Source organism: Alligator sinensis, unplaced genomic scaffold, assembly GCF_000455745.1.
Source record: "Alligator sinensis unplaced genomic scaffold, ASM45574v1 scaffold612_2, whole genome shotgun sequence".
NCBI lineage: Eukaryota > Metazoa > Chordata > Crocodylia > Alligatoridae > Alligator > Alligator sinensis.
Genome location: NW_005842085.1, coordinates 2,159,914 through 2,174,913, shown reverse-complemented (window position 1 = coordinate 2,174,913; position 15,000 = coordinate 2,159,914). Strand labels below are relative to the sequence as shown.

The 15,000-nt window shown below is 37.8% G+C and overlaps 1 protein-coding gene across 1 annotated transcript in view; it reads right to left on the bottom strand.

Annotated features, from left to right (window-relative positions):
- The window catches only part of RP1 (RP1, axonemal microtubule associated), a 306,042-nt gene that overhangs the window by 34,380 nt on the left and 256,662 nt on the right, over positions 1-15,000 (bottom strand). Inside the window, exons 46-48 of the mRNA XM_025204493.1 lie at positions 13,366-13,607; positions 9,791-9,917; positions 6,715-6,863 (exon numbers count right to left, since the gene is read on the bottom strand). Of these exons, the coding sequence (XP_025060278.1) occupies positions 6,715-6,863; positions 9,791-9,917; positions 13,366-13,607 (518 nt within the window). The remainder of the gene's footprint in view (positions 1-6,714; positions 6,864-9,790; positions 9,918-13,365; positions 13,608-15,000) is intronic.

Genomic DNA, 15,000 nt, shown 5'->3' with positions numbered 1-15,000 from the left:
AAAAAAAGAAATGTTGACTGAGGGGGGGGGGGGGGGGGGAGAAGGCATAGAATTGGGACATATAAGAATGAGGGCATTCTATATTAGATCTCATCTTGACAGATACAAAAGAATCAATCACTGAACTAAAATTAATGGCTGTTTATGTGCATGTGATCATGACTTGAATACTTAGTTATGTAGAAAAAGAATACATTCCAAGTCAGTAACAGATAGTGGTGCTTTAAAAGGGACAGTTTCACAAGTTGAAATGATTATGAGTCAAATCAGCTTGGAAAAATAATTTTCAAAGAAAAATGTGAATGAAAATTTAGAACTTTTCAAGCACAATCTGATTTCCTATTCCTATAGGATGACGATGAAAAGTATTTTCAGCAAGAATTCAGTATGATATACAACAGGCAGATCTAGATAACTTGCACTCGTGAGTTTTAAGAGAGCTGGCTAATGAGCTCCCTGTATAGTTACCGACAACATTTTTTCCCATAAATCTTGGAATGTAGGGGAAGATCCACAGGACAAGAAAAAACTAAATTTGTATTAATATTTAACAAAGGTAAAGGGGTTACATGGGTAATTATTGATCTTCAGCCTGAAATCAATCCCAAGCAAAGTAATGAAAGAGTAATGACTCTTAAGGGATTTGATTAAAAAATTAAAGAAATATAAAACAAATTGTGCCTGTCAATACACATTTGAAAACAGATCTTGTCAAACTAATTTGATGACATTGAAGATTTGATTGATAAAAGTTGATGGCATTGATACAATATACTGTGATATCAGTAAGGTGTTTGACTTGGCATGACATCACATTTTGTTTAGGATACTAATATAAAATCAATATGGTTGGATAAATAAGTAAAAAGATGACTAAGGGGTGTATTTCAAAATGCAACTGTAAATGGAGAATCTTCTCTAACAGGAGTATTCATAGTGGGTTCCCACAGGGAGTAATTCCTATTTAACATAGCCATTAGTTACTTGAAAGAAAACAGACATACAGATGACACAAAAAGAAGGGAAGGGTAGACAAAGACAGGACAGAGAGATCTAAGTTTCTTTGAATACTGAGAGAAAGTAAAAATATCCTTATGTAAGATCATACATTTAGAAACAAAAGATGCATGTAACACTTAGGATGGAGGACTCTATCCTGGAAAACACCAATTCCAAAAAAACGCTTGGCAATCATGACACAATACACTAATTGTGAGCTCCCACTACAATGCTGTGGACAAAAATGCTAACACAATCCTTGGATGTGTAAAGAGGAGAATAGAGCATAGGATCAGAGAGGTTATACCATGTTAAGTTTGTCACTGGTAATACTGCTATAGGAATACTATGTCTGGTTTTGCTGTCAATACTTCAAGAAGGATGCTGATAAATTGGACAGGATTCACAGAAGAACCCTGACAATGAATAAAAGATCAAAGAACTTTACTTTTAACGAGTAACTTGAAGAATTGAATCTACTTCACTTTTCAAAGGTCTAAAGGTAATTTGATCCAAAAGTGCTGTCCAAGGGAACAGATTTTGATAACTGCTATTCAATCTATCAATCAAATGTATATCAAGATCCACAGGCTTGATGCTGAAGTCAGACACATTCAGACTAGAAATAAGGTAAAAATCTGAAGTTAAAAGCACTGCAGTTAATTAAGCATTAGAATAGTTTATATGGTTACAATGGTTCTTCATTACTATACAGCCTTAAATCCAAATTAGGTGCATTTCTACATATTATCCTTGAGATCAACCAAAGTTATTGGACTTAATGTAGGACTTAAATTTGCACATATGTAGCTGGGTGAACTTTTTTATCAAGCATTTTATCTGTTAAATAATTACATTCAGTTTGACTGAAACTGTTTTCAAATTCACACTGAATTTATAGAACTATTTCAGATGAATAAAAGGATTGAAATCAAACTATTTTATTTCAATGTTTGTTTTAGAACAACACGTTGAGACTATAGTTTATTAACTTCAGTTGAAAAATATTGTTAAAAGTAAAACAAAGAAACAAAAAAAAACCCCTTTTCATCTGAGGTTGAATGAAGTGTTTCATTTGAAACAAAATGTTTTGTTGCTGTTGTTTTTATTTTGAGAGGAAAACCAAAGACTTTTCAGTTGATTGACTCAAAACTTTTTTTTTTAATTCTTCAGTTTTGCCAGCAGTAAAATAAGTTATGTTCAAAAGTCTAGTGCTGTGTCCTGTATTACGCAGATGGATAATCACAACAATATCTTACAAGCTTTATTGATGTAACACAATCCCATGATTAACTGACTGTGAAGCCCAACATGTTTCAGAAACATGTTTCTCTCTCTTGTAAAAAAAGCACCATACAGACTTCCTCACAGAAACTGTACAGGAGTAATGGGAATTGGTGAGGTCATCATCACTGGCTGATGGCTTCTTGACTAATGCTTGTCTAAGAATTTTTGGAAGTCTGCTTTATTGAGTTTGAGAGATATATAGAAGTAAAAATAAGAAGAGAGATGTGAAGCAGACCTTGCCATCCTCTATAACCATTCTTTACCTAAGAAATGAGAAAGCATAGGCAAGAGGCTGATATACTTTCAAATCTTTGCCTGGAAGAGTGGCCCAAATTGGGTCAGGGTAAATGGTACAGTTTTATTTTGCTACTCTGGCTCTGCATCCATAGTGCTGGACTGATGATTTCAGAGTGACAGAAAAGAAGGACCACTTTGCATGCTTTACAATGTATATAGGATTGTACAAACTCCTAATAAGGCTATCAGTATCCTGGATGAATGGGAGACTTCTCTAGTCCAGCAGAATAGGGTTCCCGGACTGACCTTCTGTGCATAGTGGTGAAGCCTGGCTTTGGCCTTACATTTTCCATAGCTTTTTATTAGTACAGATGAGATTCATGTTTTCTGTAGTTAAGGTCTCTCTTCCTTTCACAAGTTTTTTTATGGCCATGATCTTCTGACTCCTATCCTCTACTTCAGGGACGGCCAACCTGCAGCTCCAGAGTCACGTGCAGCTCTTCAGAAGTTAACATGCGTCTCCGTGAATCTTTGCACAAGCACACACTGACCAGCTTCCATAACCGTTACATCACATCATGTGCTTGTGCAAAGATTCAAGGAGATGCATATTAATTTCTGAAGAGCCACATGTGGCTCTGGAGCTGCAGGTTGGCCACCCCTGCTCTACTTTATCTGTTTTCTCATCCTCTCGGAAACCCTTTTGCTGCCTAGCCTAGTAATGCTAGCCACTGCTGTTGTTGACCATTGTGGGCACTATTCTATCTTGGGCCATGTGTATCAATGCAATTATTACATTTGCGTCAATAGCACTTTGCAATTATATAGTCATTACACAGGGAACAATTCCTATTAAAAAGCAGCTTTACTAACAGTTACCAAACAGTGGCATCTGAGATGTTTCATTGTACAATAACTGCAGACAAATTATGACTTTAATAGTGACCACCATGTATTTGGTTTCCCATGTTCTGCCCATGCTTAGTACACTTCTGTACTATGAGCTTTTGTCTAAAGTAACACTAAAAATTGTCAATGCTTAATCCATAAACAAATAATGAAACTGAACACCAACAATCACCTCTTGCTAACAATTTTTGTACATGCTGCAGTTACCATGGTACCAACCTGAATGGTTAGTGTCTAAATATAGGGCAGGATAAAGGATATCTCTTTCCAACAACTAATAAAATACTGAGTTAAAAATATTCATGGAGATTTCATTCCCTCAAAAATTTAGAGCAGTTAATTTCTATGTTCCCTGCACACATGTTGAAAGTGACTGAAACTTCAAGCATGCGTGTTAGTCTAAATACACTGCAAGTAGTATTTAAGTATTTTTCAATAGGATTGGTTCGGAAAAAAAAAACATACATTGAGAGAGAACAAAATGGATAACCTTATTTATAAGACTGAATATATATCCAATCTGCAGAATAGTATATAGATGAAAAACAAAGGAGCACCTTTGCTTGCCAAACACTGCACTATAGACAGGATATCAGAGGAGTCAAGTCAACATAAAAATTATTTGACAAACCTGGACACAGAACTTTGCATGTGTGTACAACTTGTATCTGCCTAAAGTCAGTGCTAACTGGTTGTAATGGTTCTTCATAATACATTTACTAAATATTAATAAATACTATTAGGGACAAACACCAACTAAACTGTATAAAGATATGCAAAAATCAGCAAAAATAATCATGCTTACCTGCCTACCTTGCTACTTTTGGGGAGGACAGGAGAAAAGACAAAAGGAATTTGGGGGAGCTCAACTCCATACAGAATGAGAGACTTGTTAAGCTGAAATGACATATGGGCAACTAAATAACGAGAAAAAGTGGATCCTTAGACATGTGGCTCAATAACAGAGAAATACCTAGAAGTGAGGATTTCATTTAAATACATTTAGCCTGTTCTCTTGTTAACTCAAAAAGGTCAAAACTTAGCACCTCGAAAGACACAAAAGCAGTTTTTGAAATTTAAAAAAGTTAATCCAGCTTGCAATGATCACACATGGCATCCAGTTCATGCAAAGATCTATTAAATGAGATGCTGCACTGCAAAGCTATTTGAATACTTTCCACTTTCTATTTATACTGAATTGCTAAGCCAGTGTTTATAACAAATCTGACAATGTTCAAGACCAGCGCCATATTTTGACATGAATGCTAACAGAAGTGCTGTTTCAGTTCACTAGCAGTTACTGTACAGCAAGGGGTGAAATTACTGGAAGGAAAAGCACTTTTTAAAATGTTAAAACAACTGTTAAGTTTCAGAATGCAAATTCCATGTCTGTTGTAGTCCAGAATCCCCCAAACCTGTCCAGATTTTCTAACTGCAGGGGTGCTCATCACAATATCTGAGTGTACTAGCCAAGAATGAGGCTCTCCTCATTTGAGAGTCTTTTTGGAGGTTATTTATAAAGGAAGAAAATATTGGGAGATTTCCAAGTAAAGCATTGAACAAAATGTTGCGACTAAGATATTAGCCTTGCCTACAATATCCATTTACCTCTTCTTACTTACAGGCTTCATCTAACACCTTTATTATGACAATTTCATTTTTATTAGACAGGAAACAAATCAAGAAATTTAAAACAATAGCTATTTATCACTTTTAAAACTGACATCACAACTTCATTCCAGGCTCTAAATAAACACATGCTAATATTTACCAAGATTCATTAAAAATTCATGAGCACTGTGTCGCTTTGACACATTAGCCCTATGATGTGCCAAAGCAAATACTGAAGCAAAAGGTACATCCATACTTTGTTTCCTGTGCTAGGAAATTATGCATTATCTTCTACCACCTGACAAGTATAGGCAAAGGCCATAAAAACTTTCTTCATGTAGTGAAGTTCACCTCAGTTCTACCGTATAATATTTCTGTTCTTCCAGCTGTCCCGTCTCTTCACTAGAGTCTATCAAACATATCACCCCAAGTCACTACACTAAACCATTCCAATAGCCTCATTATCTGGATACAGAGATGACTGGTGCCTCCTGAGTCTGGGAGGGGCACAATTTGTGGGTGGGCCCGGGGGTGGGCCAAAAGCCCCATATCCACTCCCATACTTCTGTACTGTGGCTTAGTACCCTCCCGCTCCTCCCAAACACACTGTTGGCCTGCACAGCAAAAAAAGTACACCATCGTGAGCAGTGCCGAATCAGGGGCCAATCTCAGTTCCCCCTGTACTCCCCCTACCAGTTGCCTGTGTCTAGATATGTGGTTCTCAAGTTGCACTCTTTCAGAGAAGCTCTGATCTGAAAAACCTTGGACCAGCCATGCAAGAAGACTAGGTCAAGAAGCCAGGAGAGGGAAAAACCAAGCCTCAAACTAAGTCTCTCCTCATCAGTAAGGATAGGGAAGGTGATTGGAAGGTGGGAGCCCAGGTATGGGAGAAATAAAAGAAGCTGCAAGGGAGGAACTTGAACTAACTGGACCAAATCAGTGGGGATAAGCAGCTGTGGAAGCTGGGGGAGCTGAGGTAAGAGAAACTGGAAATAGTTGGGCAAGGACACTAAAAGTGTGAGTGATGAGAGAAAGAGAATGAAACGAGGACAAGCTGGATGAGAAAGCTGGAATTGGGTTAAAGCCTTAAGCATGAAGACTTCATTTATGAGACTGGAAATGGCACTTGAATGAGGAGACAGGATGGAAGTGTTGCAGGACAAAGGCAAAGCCAAATAAATGTGTGTTTGGATGGGAATGAACAGAAGAGTACATGATTTAATAAATGAATGATGAGCAGAAGAGCCACCACTAGAGGTTCAGGCTAACAGGGGAAGCAAGATCTTGAAGGAAGGAAGCAGCACCCTTCCATCCAAAACCTGGAATGAAATCCATGAGTCTTCAATCTCATGATCCTTCTTCTGGCAGCAAATATCTGTGAGGCCCAAATGGTACATAATACAATATTATGTCATACCACACATACATAATTGAGACACATTACCTCAATTGTGTTATTTCTTAACTAGTGCCTAGAGTACTCTTTTAATTTGGGTTTGTTTGAAGGGGAGGAGGGGGGTGTAATAGATGCACATACACACACACTTGCAAACCACATTACTAGGCACTTCAGGCTAGAAATGAAAGACCCATTCCAACTCTCACCTCATATCAATCAGAAATGGATTGGGCTTTGATTTTAACCAACAACCTCTAGATATGATAACCTACCTTTCCTTTGGTGAAAAGTTTCTCTCCTTTTTGCACTAATTTTCTTCGACCTGTGTCTCCCAGGAAACCTCGCAGCATGACATACACATCAGCATCTGTTCCAGATTGTGGAGATGCACCCGTGGTAATATATAGATTATATTTTTTTACTGTTGGAAGGGGAAAAAGAATTAGGCATTGAAGCACAGGCAGTTAAGGCATATTATTTAATAAATTACAATTAGACCTTTATTTCTAAAGTATTCCTGCCCAAAATAATCAGTGCCAGACAAAATTGTTTTATTTGTAAAAGTACACTGAAGCACTGCAATTAAAATGAAAACCCATTGTGATTGAAAACAAAAACTGAAATACTGAAACAATTTTCAAGTGGGTCTGATACAAAGAAAAAGAGAATGTGAGAAAAGGGTAATACATCAGCAAAGATCATTCTAAGAAAAACTTCACATACTAATATATATGTGTGTATGTGTATGTATACACACACGCATTACCACATTTTAAAAATTTATTTAAATTAATAACACCCATACAACAACATCCATCCTAGCTTCTAGAAGCTCTGAATATTCAGAACCACAGGCAATATTCTATCCTGAGCTTAACTGAAGACAGACCAAGCCCAGCTTAAAAAGCTGGAGGCAAAGAAACCTTTCTATTTTCTCTGAACATTGGTGCAAACAGTGATTGAGCTTTTTCAATTTTCACTAACTGTGACAGTTCCTGGGGGAATATACTACTAGCAATGGAGCAAGAGGAGCACGGTGGGCTCTTCCCCTACCCTCTTGGGAAAATCCTTCCTTGATGCTTCAGCTGAAGAATTCTTGTCTGTCTACCTAAGGAAGCTGTACATATCCTTTTGAACTATTAGAATAATCAGAAACAACACCCTTGTAGAGAGCAGCAGCCAATGAGACTCCTTTAATAAAGGGAACAAAAAAAAAATCACATCCTTCCTATCACTGCCCCTCAGACAAACCCATCTCAAAATGTTCTTTAAAAATATGAGCTTCACAGAATCCCAATACAGATTACTCCTTTTTTTCTGTTTTGTAAAAAAAAAAAGGGAAAAAAAGGTGGTGGGGGGAGGGAAAGGGCAAGACTTCCAAAGTCAAGAAGATTTCATAAACAAATGTCCTGTCATTATCTGCTTCAAGTTTATATCTAGAGAGCTCCAGCTTGAGTTTTTTCACTTGTCATTATGTTGAGGGAGAAGAGCAGGCAGGATAGGCCCTTTAGGATTTATAGCATATAATTAAGAACCTAAACTCCATCAAAAATCCCAGGGAGCCAGTAGAGTTAAAGGAATGCTAAAGGTAATTCCTTCATGACCAGATACCTATTTAAGGCTACTGAATTCTGCATGAGTTTCTGTTGCAAACAGATTTAAGATGTACCTCCAAGTAAAACACAAAGCAGCAATCTAGGGTGATGAAGGTATAACTCATAGAAGGAAATCTATGGGAAAACTTGATAACTGTGTCAAAAGAAAGAAATGCTTTAACATTCCTAGGAGCAAAAACAGGGCACATCGACATGAGATGCTTAATGCCCATTGGACTAATTCAATTACACATTAATGTGGCCGGCAAAAACCATGCTAATGTACAGTAAATTAGTTTGATGAGACTAAAGCTTCACAAAAAAAGCATTTGTTTGTGCTAATGTGCAGCAGACTTAGTCCAATGAGCATTAAGTGTCACAAAAAAAGTGTTCATTTGTGCAGTACGCCAATTATGGTATATTATGTTAGTATCTGTAATACCTGTAATTATGGCGTATTAAGTTATAGGCCTGTGCGAAGTGGCTTGTATTTGATTCAGAATTGGATTTGGCTGATTCAGGGGACAGTGATATTTGGTGATTTGAATCACCGTTATGAATTGATTCGGCCAAATTTGATCGGCCCCACCTGCTCTCAATGGATGACCCACCCGCTCTCCCAGCTCCCAGCTCTTTAAAGGAAAAAGCCCTCACTCACCAGCTGCTGCCCCACACTGCCCTACACTATAGGGAGGCTCTGCCACAAGTCCCCAGAAATCCTGAGGCTGCTGCAGCAGCAGGTGAGTTGGGGCTTTTTTTTTCTTTTTTAAAGGGCCAGGATCTGGGGCTGGGAGGAGCAGCTATTGGGGGGCTAAGAGAGTGGGCAGGGGTCAGGGAGCTCATGGCAGTGCCTCCCATGTTGCGTGGGACAGTAGGGGGTAGCGGGGATTGCTCCCCCACCTGGCAGCAGCCGCTGAGCAGGGGCTTTTTTTTTTTTTTTTAAAGAGCCAGGAGCTGGGGCCGGGTGGGACAGCCATGGGGGATGGGGCTGGGACAGTGAGCAGGAGTCAGAGGTTACTCAGGGAGCTTGGGGGAGCAGACAGGGGATGGGGCCTGGCAGGGGTCCCCCCATGGTCCCTTCCCCCCATCTCTAGCTCCCCGTCCCCTGCCCCCTACTTACCAGCATGGAGTCCGGGTTCATCTCCCTGCGGCAGTGAGCAGGGACTGCCTGAATCACTGAAGCTCTCCAAATCTTTTTGGAGAGCTTCCAATTGATTCAGACCTTTTAATTTAGTCTCCTGATTCAATTTGGATTCAGGGATTCGGCCACCAAATCAGGCCGAATCTCCTCCCAATCGAATCAGCACTCAAACTTTCACACAGTCCTATTAAACTAGTACCTGGTACTAAATGTGCCGTAATTATGGCACATTAATGAATGTGTTGATGTACCCACAGATATGCATTTTTTAGGAGGAACCATGTGTCTCCTTACCTGAAACTGTCATTTCCTTTGGATTTTCTTCATTTGTTTGGGGAGAAACAGAGTAAGATTATCTAGATAAAATGAATGGGTGCCACACACAATATTTTTAATCTTTTCAGAGATGAGTACTATACTACCATGTGCCACAAATTGGTATTAATCATGCCTGGAAAAAATGCAATGCTAAATATATTGGATGAGATTTTCAAAGCAATGCAAGAAATCTAGTTGTGTGTCTCCTCTTAAAATGAAGACTCATGGTTAAAATCCCATGCAGTGCTTTGAAAAACCTCAACTAAGATTCTCAGCCTTTGACACATGACAAACCTGTTGGAAAATTAAAGCCAGTTGTGAGAACTGGAAGTTCAGCCACTGAAGATCCTTCCTCTTTAGTAAAGCTTCGAAGAAATGGGAATTCTAGTGCTTCTTTACTTTTTCTGTGTTGAAGCTTTACCTACATATACAAAAGGAACAAAAGCCACATTCAATAATTCCATTTCTGGCTCTTGTATAAAATACGGTAAGGTAAAGGGGATCAGAGATGAGAGTATACAGACCTTTAATAAAAGAAAGATAAAAATTAATATTCTAAAATAGCCTTTGAAACCAGGCTTTACCAGAAGTGGAAATCCAGACAATTAGAAACGTCTTAAGATCCTATCAACACTGTTGTTGCAACACCCCCCCCCCCCCCAAAAAAAAAAAAAATTAACTCAACAATTTAAGGAAGTTCTGAGGAAAAAAGAGAAAAATTGTAATCAAGCATATTTCTACTGTATGCATTACATGATCCTGAGTAGTGTTAATGAATTTAGAGCATCTCCAGGAGATACTGTATGAAAGCAAAAGGGATGGCAATGAGCAAAGAAAATACTAGTCTGAATTTTAGAAAAAAAATTAAAAGTGGAAATGACGAGACCATGATTTCAGCAAAAAAAAGTCTCATTACCTCCATTATTTAAAGTTAAACTGGACAAAGCACTTGAAAATATACTGTAGAAAGTAATCCCGCTGACTGAGAGATGAAAAATGTCTAATCTTTCATTTCTATATGACATAACTCACTACCTTTGAAAAAAAATGTCCAAATCCTTTACCCACTAAGCTCAGCTGTCTTTAGTTAGCAATGCTCATGGGTATGTGGTAGCATTATTTCAGCCTTCAAAGTGCTCTTATATTTTTCATGATATGACAGAAACATTTACAAGATTAAAAAAATGAAATGTAGACTAAGATATAAAGTTAAAATACTTTTTTCTTTCATAGTGATATCTATGTGTCTGCAGAGATTGTTGAAAGTCAGACCTCATTTACTGTGCTTTGTGTCTTCAAGAAGTAAAAGTGGGAAGAATAAAAATGGTGCTGTCTTTTGGCTATTACACTCTCTATAAATAAGACATCTACTACAATTTATTTTTTATATGATATGTTATAGTAATGGGATTTCAGGCAGTTTATTCCAAAACATAAATGGAATTATTTTTCAATGCTCCTGATTATAAAAATGAGGGAGACTCCAACTTTGAATCCTATTATGTGATGTAAAACAGTGGACTGACTAAGCTCCAGACATATATCTATGTGTAATAGAAATTCTGAGACCTCTGGGAAGTCCTGTCTTGTATAGTTTAAATAAAAAGACTTCAGGAACATAGAGATTACCATACTGGTTCAACCGGTGGTCTAATTAAACTAGTATTTTCTGTTTCTGTTACCTATCCTAGCTGTATATATTCTGAAATAAGTATTCCTGTTGCAGAATAGCCCATGGCATGTCTACACATGTGCTTTAGTGTATATTAGCCTATTTTACTGCACATTGAAGCATCGCTTTAAAAGCATGCTCTTTAGTTAATGCACATTAAGACAGGCTAATATACATTTTCCTAGTACCTGACAATGATAGGCATCTACACATGTGCTCCCGGGAGTGAGGGTCTGGGCGGCACTTTATTTAGAGTGGCTCTGAGAGCTGCTCTAATTAAAGCACCCAGAACATCTCACGTATTAGCATCCCCAAGCTTCAAATTGGTGGCGGGAATGCTTTATCTAAAGCTCACTGATTGAGTCTGCAAAGTGTGGTAATTACCGTGCTCCAGGCGACTTCTGCATCTCATGTATCAGGGTCCCTGTGCTTCAAAATGGCAATGGGGATGCCTTATCTAAAGTGTGTTGGACAAACTTTAGATAAAAGTGTCCCCCGTTGACATTTTGAAGTGTGGGAACACTGATACACGAGGCATGGAGGCTGGCTGGAGCGTGGTAATTACCATGCTCCAGAAGACTCGATTCTTTCAGTTTGCTCTAACATGCTGTAATTACAGTGCATTGGAGCAGTCTCTGCACTTGTGTATAGGTACCCAATGGTACTAGATTTAATACGCATTAACTAAAGCGTGTTAACACATGTGTAGATGTGCCCAGGTAAATGTCTTTTATGTCCAGGTGCCAGTGCTTCACTTATTCCCTGAAGTAGGAAAGTTTATATCCTTTGTATATTTAATTCTCCCTAATGTAAGTGTGAATATTTTCATTACCCATAGCGATCTTTTTCTAAATAATCTTTGAACCAGTACTGTGAGTTAATGAAATAAAGAAGGCTAATGGCTATCATTGTTGTAATTATCAAGTTTCTGTTCTCAGGATACAAATTTCTATTGTGATCAACTGTCTTCTATAATCTTGTGGAAGCAGTTGTTATATTGAATGTGTAAAGGAAGATAAAATTAACAACTTGCCTAGAAGATAAATGTCAGGTGTGCAGCCTGCAGATTAATATCTTGTATTAGGAGTGAAAAATAACATCTTTGTCACTGAAATATACAAATAGTCAGAGACAAAGATATAACTAACATTTGAACTGGATCATTCTTTCCCTTAGATTTCCTTTGTTTTATCAGCAAAGTAGATACAGATCTTTTAGTGTAGTACCACACCATTTTGATGTGATGTAAGATGTTAACTTCACCTTCTTAGACATCAGAAGAAAGACTGTCACTTTTGCTATTCATTTCTTTTTCTAAAATGCCAAGTTAAGTGGCAGATATTTTTGTTAAAAAGGATTTCCAATGTCTCACTTCATTAACTGTCTTGGATCCTGGGTCCACAACATATAATAACCAGTTTTGAATTATGTAAATACTGCCAGGCATGCCAGCAGCAATAGCTTTGAAAAGATAACACTGGAAAAGCTACAGACAATGGCTCCTATATGCAGCTGCCCTAAAGAAATCCAGCTTTAAATTTACAATTTTTTTGCTATTCAAACCTAGTCTCCTTGTTTGGAGCATGGTGGAAGCGTCCACACATTCAATTAATATGACTGAATAAACTCCAGTGCAGTTGCTTCCAGGCACTGCATTTGCATGCGTGCCTGAGATTGCAATACACTGAGGTACAGAAGGCCCCAGGGGTCAGCTGCTCTAACCCAGCTCAGGGTGTTGTGGAAAGAATGGCTGGGCCACAAGGATGCTTTAGTGTGGGGCTAGCTGGCAGGCAGTCCTCACACAGAAGCACCCTCATGACCCAGCCAGCCCTGTCATCATCTACATGTGCATTATGGCTGAGTGAATAACTCCTCCATAGGATAGTACTTGTGTCTGGCAGTACTAGCCTACAGCAGAGTTAATTAATTTATTCCATCCTAATAGCAGTACATATGTAGACAGTGGTGTTTTACTATGGAGTTAATGAGTCAGCTCTGCAGTAAATGCCTTGTGTAAACGTGCCCACTGACAACCATTATATCACACGGTTAACCACAACAGTTATCAGCAGATCTACTTACTTCATAAATAAAAAGCTATGAAATGTTGACCATAACTGGAAAGTGCAACTGGAAAAAAAACTTTAAGATTATGAAAAGAAAAGATATTAAAACTAAACTGAACTAAGTTTTTTACCTCTTGGCAATACCAAGTCTCTCCATTTCTGACTTCTTCAATTTCCAGGCGAACTTTGCATATAGCATTGAATTTCTTATCTAATTCCAGTGATGTCTGATAATTCTGGCCCTTTTTAGGAGATCCTTTGGGGAATAAGACTGAAGCATGCACCCCTTTTTCACCACAAACATACAAAGTCATTTTGGGGGTTGTGAAACTAGTAGAAACATCATCAGTCACAATAATTACATCCCAAGTCCCTAGTAAAAAAAAAAAGCAGACAAATAATTAATTTATAAACTATACCTAATTTCCAGAATAGAACAGATGCTTGTACTAAGGAGTGAGTGAGTGAACTAGCATTCATTGCCATTATCCCATTGATCTAGACTCTTGGGATTTATCACACTCATTCATTACCATGCATTCAGTACACAGAAAAAAATACCTTGAACTTTGATTTTTCAACAAGATGTTGCAAGTTGTCAGTCATTTTACTGGATTTCAACAGTTCAGTTATGCACCTAAACTATGCTCTTGAAATTTGCAATGTTCACGAGCCAGGTGGTAGTAAGAAAATTCTTTAAGTTTCAAATTAGTCCAGCAGGTACAAAACCAAGTCAATATCTTCTGCTTAAGGTGGTTCCTCAAATTTACTGAAATCCTTGTCATTTATCAGATTTTAACAGATACATTTTTTTCTTATGTAGACTTCCAGTTATGGCCCCAGTTCAGGAAAATATATTTTCAGGACAGCACATAAGAATGCCCTTAACTTTATTCAATGCTTAAAAATTGTCCTAAATAGTGACGCATATTCTTAACTGATTCAAGATCTAAGAAAGCATTAAAAGCATGGCAGACATAGGTTTCTAAAGAGTTTGATGATTATAGTAGAGAAAGAAAAGGAACAATAGTCACTTTTTAAAGCAAATGCCTGTTTTTAGATACTTGGAGAACACTGGGGTCCAACAGAAACCAGAAAGCATTTTGGGTGCACAGGAAATGCAGGATCAGACCCCATTTGTTCAACAATGAGATTTTACCCTACGATGGGATGCCAATATTTGCTTTGAATATAATGCAAATTCATATAAATAATATGACCAATGATATTCCATTTATTCTCATAATTTCCCTGTAAAGTCATACTGGCTAACTGTGACAAGTGGTAATATCCCCAGTTATAATTTAACTACCCTTGTATAGTCAATGCTACAGGCCTCAGTTATTTTGAAAGACAATATTCTTAATATGATCTATGAGAGCTTTTTTAGCAATTGAGATGCTGCAGATTTAAGGCTAATATTTCCAAATCAACTGAAGTTAAAAATAAACAAAAACAATTATACCAATGAAAGCAAATGAAAGTGAAACAATGATATGCCATCCCCCCATTTCACATGGCATGAATATTTAGCTCTTCTGGAACTGAAAGATGGAAAATTTAAAATGTCAGTGGATGTCTACCTAGGAACAAAGTGCATTTAAAGACATGTTCTGGAAGCGGAGGGGAGGGGGGCAGGGGGGAAGGCACTTTAATTAGCAAGTCATGCTAATTAAATGCAGCCAAGCATCACGTGTATCAGCATTCCCATACTGAAAAATGGCGATGGTGCATTTTGAACTAAAGCTCATCAAACCAGTTTAGTT